General features: G+C 39.5%; 1 protein-coding gene across 2 annotated transcripts in view; it reads left to right on the plus strand.

Moving 5' to 3' along the window:
• The first annotated feature begins 3,028 nt into the window (after window positions 1-3,028).
• LOC138016492 (uncharacterized) overlaps window positions 3,029-7,500 on the plus strand; it is a 25,189-nt gene continuing 20,717 nt past the window's right edge. For both annotated transcript variants that reach the window (XR_011125819.1, XM_068863637.1), the window contains exons 1-2: window positions 3,029-4,732; window positions 5,394-5,675. Coding sequence is in view for 1 of the 2 variants with exons in the window: in XM_068863637.1 (XP_068719738.1) it covers window positions 3,133-4,732; window positions 5,394-5,675 (1,882 nt within the window). In the remaining variant the exon portion in view is untranslated. The remainder of the gene's footprint in view (window positions 4,733-5,393; window positions 5,676-7,500) is intronic.

A 7,500-nucleotide genomic window follows, 5' to 3' on the forward strand; every position in this document is an offset into this window, starting at 1 on the left:
TTTATTTTATACCCAAGCAGTTCGCAATGGGAACAACAAGACAAGATAGTTTAATTCGCTACTAGCGCGGTACTTGGTAAATAAGTTTAATGCAAGCGGTTAGCGATCGATATAAAGCGAGTATAAGTAAACTAAAGACAGTTTCAGTATGGCGCGCGCAATACACAGTTGTAGAATCAGATGAAATGCTCTTACTGTACGTTCCTAGAATCTCTTCTTTTTCAAGTTTACCTAGTCTTCAAACAGGTGTTGAATCCAACAACAATTTCATCTTCCTGTAAATAAACACAAGCTGACCTTCTGGCCTCTATAGTTTTGAACCTTTCCAGACCAAGAATAAATTAAAATGTCGCATTCAAGCTTGCTTCCACAAAACGCAGTTTTATTATCAGCGAGAAAATGAAATGAACACCAATGGATAAAGGCTTTTACTGATTGTGATGGAGATCAGTATTCAAATGTTTGCCGAAGACTTGCCCTCTTTGTTCAGTGCCGGCAGCCTGAGGGGAAGACGCGCACAACAGTATTTGAACAGAATTATCGATCCGACGGTGCATTTGCTGTTCGTGATTCCTTACACGGTAGTCCAAAAAGTTATTTCTTCATTTTTCAGAAATGATAATACATTCATTCTGATCGTTCCATCCGTTAATCGAGTTATTCCCAATTTCGGTACTCTTCGATGCCATTCCAAGAGCAGATGGTTCAACAAGGATTTCGTTTCCACTCGATAACATGTTGCGAAGAGCAACTTGAAGTCATACATAAATAATGTTATAAACTCAAATTCTAATAAACATAGGTTATTTTTCAATGGAAAACAGAATTATTTAGCCCATTTCATGTCCGATGGAAACAGATTACTTTACACCGTGATAGAATTTAGAGTTTCGGGGGCCCTGAAAATGGCGACTGAAGTAATGTGGGCGCGCAATGTAAAGTGGGTAACTAAGGTTCTTTAACTCAACCATACTTATACGTAACTGAGCCTATACTTTCAGCACTTTTGACAGTACCGGCTTTTCTTCACGTTGGGGACACATTTGGAAATATATGACTTTCTTCCGTCATCATACTGTCCGCAAATAATGGCATTTTCGACCTCATTGTTCCTCATCGATACGGGCTGCATCTCCTCCGTCAGCCATTCAGAAACAACTCTACGATCACATAGCTTTTTCAGACTACGTTTTTACCTGTCAGATACTGATGAATGGACGACTGACGTGCGACTTTGCCACTTGGAATAATGATTTGAGTCAATGAATCCAAAGGTCTTTTTGACCGTTTTTTCGAATTCATCGCACCGTAATCGGAAGTAGTACATATTCTTTTAAAATTGCTTTTGGTTAAGCCGTACATCAGTTGTTAACAAGACAAAGGAGATGTTTTACCCACATTACACTGACTCTCATTTTAGGATGATCGAAATCGCTACTGTACATACTGAATTTCTTACGCATTAGAAGGAAATTCAATGTGCAATCCTTGGTGGGTTTTGATAGCATTTGGCGGGAGCTTAACATGACGTCCGCATTTAAAAACTGACAGTTTCGAAGGGAAATGTTGGTCTTAATTTTGTTTGCATGTCTGGTGAGCGAACATCGATCGATACAGGTAAATCATTCCCAAAAGAGCCAACTTAAGGTCATTGCAAGACGATTGTTCATTTTAAAATTAAAAGTGCAAAAAGAAGAAAAATGTGGGTAACACGCTTTTGTTTGCCGATTTTCGACAATTGACGCCAGTGGTGTGCCTTGATGACGAACACACACGCATGCAAAAAGATAGTGGACATTTTCTTAGGGTGTACATGTCTTTCACAGATTGCATTCCCGTTTTAGGCTATGTATGCCGTAAAATGATCATTTTCCGGTTGATCGAAGACTTTGAGATGAATATTAAGTGGTAGATTGTGATCTAGCACATCTCTTTTAAACCAACTGATATCAGATTGATTTTTCATTTGATTGAACGCAAGCCTCTGAAAACTTAATAATAATTAAAGTAAATTAATACAAAAAAAGACCAAGGCAACTTATCTTTCAGTGGTAGTGTTTTTAAGTATTAAAAGTGGGGAAGATTTATTCATCGTTTGTGGGCGTTTTCAAGAGAAACTCTTTAATTTTTCCTTGGCATATTTAATAAAACAATTCTCCCACTCGCGCTTGTTGGATATGAGATGATTATAGCCAACTTGGCGCTACGCGCTTCTTGGCTATCTATCATCTCGTATCCAACGTGCGCTCGTGGAATAATTGTTAATCAGTTCGCTTTCGAAGTGTGCGTTAGAATAATTGTAGGGTGAAGCAACAACTCTTTCGTTAAGCATATGGAATCATAGCCCTTTTTGTCTGCTGTTGGTGAGATCCCAGCAGTCTCGTATTTGGAGATTGCCGCTGCGAATAACCCGGAACAAATAAGATTTTGTAAACCTCATGATTATCTTGGGCTCATGGACCGTGAATCATAGGCGTTGTATTCTCTCAAGTCCGAGTGTCTTTCCGAAACGAAGCGAATAGAAATGTACTTATATACGAGAAATGGAATATTTTCTCTTCTTATCGACAATCTTGACGTGTCTGCTTGGCACAAAAATTTTCCAAACTTCTATCTGTGCTCGAGGAAAGTAATTATCATTTTAAAAGCATAAGAGGTTTGTTGGAACAGCTGATCAACGAAATTTCATTTTAAGCTTTGTTCAACTTGATTTTCGCACAAATTAAATGGCACAGTCTAATTTATATCTCCTTCGCCTCCCATAATAAGCTGGAGCCCAGTTTCGGATGTGAAGTTATGAAACAACGCAGGCGAGATAGGTCACATACAACTTAATTTGGGAGGTCATATTTGCGTAAAAAGCTTTGCTTTTTTAATTATATGTTCGAAATTGAGCGACCAAAGTGTCACCTTGGACACTCATGTGAAGGCACTGTCAATCAATCATCGCGTTCAATTAAGTGCAGCACGTACAGGTTTTATGTTTAGGATCAGACAAAAGGGTCCAGTTTCATTAAGCCGTGTTCTCCACAGGTACGGTGTCACCTGAAAAGGCGCTTCACCTGTACAGTGCCATTCATATACGAAAGCTTGGTGCTTGTATAAACTGAAGAGCAGTTAAAGAGTGTCTATATGTTTTTCGCTGTATTTCTGAGTTCTGCCGTGTTTTTAGCTACGGTTCAGACCGCTCAACAGAATGACGACTGCTTTGGCTGCTCTCGTTGCCACACGGAACACCTCATAGTTAACAGAACAGTCTACGAATTTGTGATCGCAATTTGCAACTTTAAGGCAGGTGTTAAAAGAACTAGGATCCCTAAAAATTTGCCAGAAAGGCTCAGCACTTTGTGGTTGAGTTCTCATAATATCGGCAAGGTGGAAACAACATCTTTGAAAAGTTACCCCTTCCTGCAACGTCTCTACTTGGATAAAAACCGTGTAAAAACAATAGAAGATGGATCCTTCTCTCGCCAGACGTATTTGACTTACCTTGATCTTAAAGAAAACGAGCTCTCAAACATCACCACTGAGACATTTCGAGGATTAATATCTTTACAAACGCTGCGACTGGACCATAATAAACTTCAGTCGATTCCTCAAGCGGCATTTGCTACTATTCCTCGTCTAAGAAAACTTGATCTCCGAGTCAATAAAATCACAGTACTGGAAAAGGGCGCATTTGACAGGTTGGAAAATTTAGAAATCCTTTCATTAAGCTTCAACAACTTGAGGGCAATAAACAGCGGTGCTTTTGGAAATTTGATGTCTCTTACTCAACTGGAGCTTGCGTCAAACAAGATAAAAAGCATCGATGAGAATGCTTTCAGCTGCCTTCCATTGATAAAGAGCATGCTTCTCGAAGAAAATCAGCTGAAAACTATTCCGACAAAAAGCATTCAGCATCTTCGGTTTTTAGATGTGCTAAATATCAGCAAAAACCCTCTGTCTCTAATCGCATCAGACGCCTTCATAGGTCTCAAGAGCTTAACGACAGTACATTTGAACGACTGCAATATTTCCGCAATTATACGCAATGCTTTCTATGGGCTTCCAGAACTGAAAGCTATATACCTTCAAAATAATCCTCTAAACTGCAATTGCCATTTAAGCTGGCTTTCAAAGTGGTTGTCAGAGAATGCAAGAGTCACGAGTGATTACCCTGTTTGCCAGCTGCCACGCAACCTCGTGGGGAAAATTCTAACATCACTTGACTTACAGTCGTTTGTCTGTACGTGTGAAGACTGCTGTTGCAGTCCTCCACACGCCAATTGCTCATACTCTGAAAACCGCACAAGATTATCATGTACTGACATCTGTCAATCAGTGAATTATTCAGTAGGCAGGTGTAGTAAATTTCGCCAGAGATGCTATTGCGAGAAAAATGCATCTATTTGGAATACCACATCAAAGTTATCAAACTGTAGTTTCAATATGACGTCACACAAATGCAGTAAAGATGGAGAAATAAGAAAATATGGAGCTCATTTGAAGTGTTTGTGCAAAAAAGGATTCACCGGCGATGGATTTAACTGCACCGATATTGATGAATGTGGTAAAACGGGAAGTGCCCGGTGTGCTGTGAACGCAGAATGCATTAATACCCCAGGGTCATATCATTGCAAGTGTCGTGAGGGGTTCAAAAAACAGGAATATGGGTTTTTTTGTAATGATATTGATGAATGCAAGGAAAGCCAGTCATGTGATCGTCATGCCAAATGTCACAACAATAAAGGTGGGAAGGGTACTGGTGTAAGCTAGGGCTTGTTTGTGCAAAGTAAGAAAGTCTTCAAAATACAGTGAGTAAGCTGAAAATGCAAGGAAAATAATATCACAGGTTGGCTTGTCGAGGAATGCGCGGCGACACAAATGAGACGTGGAGGTTCTAATGGGCTTTGAATATAAAGTTTCAGTTAGCTAAAGCCAGGTTTACACTGTGACATAGCATAAGCATATGAATAAGCATGAACATAAACTTAAGCATGAGCATAAGAAAAAGGAATCGTTTCCATTTTCTTATGCTTGTACTTATGCTTTTGTCTCGTTAATAACTGTGTAAGCTGATGCAACATAGACATAAGCATAAGGCCGTCCGCCATTTTAGAGCGTGGCTCGTCTCATTCTCCTGCGAGTTTTTTCCTAGAGCTAACTGCGCTTGCGTATGTCACTTCTCTTGTGCTTATGCAAAAAGTGTGAACTTCGTTATGCTTATGCTTATGTCGCAGTTGAAGCCAGGCTTAATGCTTAAACCGAAATCAAACGCGATGAGGAAAAACTCATGCTTACGTCACAAACGTTAATGGCTATTTAACAGTATTCGCCAAAGGCGAGGTAACCTAACCCTAATCCTTTAAAGCTCTTAGCGTTCAATTTATCATTTTAACTTCTTTTTGAAGGTTCTTTCGTTTGCCTTTGTCTGCCTGGGTATGCGGGGAACGGAAAGACGTGTCTTCCAGTACCACACAAGCCATCACAAATCACTATCACGGAGGTCGATTCCAGTAAATTTTCTGTGACATGGAAACTGACAAACCTGACCATGATCAGCCACCTGACGATTGAATATAAAAAAATAGGAATCTTGGACTTTAAATGGGAGATTGTGAAACTGAACCCGCACATTACACGGGCGAATTTAACAGATTTGCAAGCTGACTCTTCTTACCTATTGCGGATCGGTAAGTCACAGGTTTCACGGTCAAAGCATATGCTTTGCCTTAAGATGGTCTTGACAAAATATGTTTATTAATTATAAACTTGTCATTTCTAATCTCCAAGTGCTCTGGTCATGGTTTTACTCTTGTCATTAGTTTTAATTGTGATGCAAATAATACCAATATTAATAATGATAATGGTGATGATAATAGTAACAAATCCGAGTCTGTTGATTACGACTCAACATCAAGAACTGAGGGTACTTCAAACCGTTCAGAGCTACTTTTCCTCTTTTCTTTTTTTTTTCCAGTCAAATTTATCAAGTTTATCATTTAATTGATCATTAAAGCTAACTTGTCAAAAAATTATTAATTAATAACAGATACAGTAAACCGCCAAGGTGTCAAAATGCCGTAATGGCCTGACTCCGCTATGACCTTTTTCGCGGCAAAGTTTTAGAGATTCGATCGATCGATTTGTTCAGCACTTACTCGTCTTTACGAATTTGGCTGGCCGTGAATGCGTCTCGTAGCGATCTGCGATCCACTTGTTGAAATCGTTCCTGTCGTACATAGTCTTTTGTAGTTGTTCGGCTTCGATGCCAGTAGTCTCTGATAATTTAGCCCAGAAATTCACATTTTTGCCTCCTCGTCGGATTGTACGGGCTGGTTCACAGTAGACCAGCTGTTTCTGCAAAGCGTTGTTCGGCATGCGGGTCACGTGAGCAACGTATTTGAGATGAAATTTATCGGCGAAGTCACCGATGGGAGTAGCTCCGCAGATTTTTCTCAGCTTCTCATTCGTGATTTTGTATCCCCAGTCCCATTGCTCTTTCAGCTCAGGATTTTCAGCTTCGCGTTTCAACCGCTCAGCTTTCTGTTTTTTAGTTTCTCGGGGTGGTGCTTTTTTGCGCTGGAAACCGCCTTTGACCATTTTTCGAAGATATTGGTGCCAAATTGATTCTAACTTAGCGTGCTCAGCAGAGCTGAGGAGGTCAATTTGCGCAGCGTAGAGGAGGCGTGCGCGGACGGTTGATTCTAAAATTTTTACTCGTATCCAGAGGTTGATTTCACGATTGCATTGTGGTTTACACTACACAGTTATGTTACATATATGATAGCATTTGATTCTGCATTAAGTTGACGAAAAATCTTGAGTAACCTTATGAAAAGAGTAGCATTTGGTTCTGCATTAAGTTGACGAAAAATCTTGAGTAACCTTATGAAAAGAGTAGCAAAATCGAATTCTACATTTCATAACCTTTACAATGGTATCTAGTTTTGGGGCTTTCCTTGAAAAGAGCGCTTGTAAGATTTTTCTTAATCTGAAGGAGGACATTCACGAAGGTTTGAGGAAACCTTAAACTAACTAACGAATAACTTTATTTAACTTAACTTGCAATTAACAACCTGAAAAGGCTGAAATTGAAAACACAAGAATGTGAATAAAGGTTAAGGATTAAAGATGTGGAAGAAAATGACAACAGTCATCTCCGTAGATATAGGGGCATTTGGATCTATGCCGCCTAGATTGCTTTTTTATCTAAGTCAAATCGATGAACATCAAGGTAGTGCAAAAATCAGCGTTACTAGCTACAGCAACCATTCTGCGTAAGGTACTGTCCATCTGAAGTAAAAAAGAAAGGACGCTCACGCTCACTCCTTATGAAAACATTAGCACACCAGTTCAAACGTTGGGTCTTGAATCCTGAGTCGAAAAACTATCCTACGGCACCAATAGTGATTTTTGATCATTTCTCATTATTCTGTTTAATTTGCAAAATTGTTTCCTCGCTTCTTAACTTGAAGAACTGGCAGAAAGGAACAAATTCGCAAGAGAATTTTGTCT

Source organism: Montipora capricornis, chromosome 9 (assembly GCF_036669925.1).
Source record: "Montipora capricornis isolate CH-2021 chromosome 9, ASM3666992v2, whole genome shotgun sequence".
Classification (NCBI taxonomy): Eukaryota; Metazoa; Cnidaria; class Anthozoa; order Scleractinia; family Acroporidae; genus Montipora; species Montipora capricornis.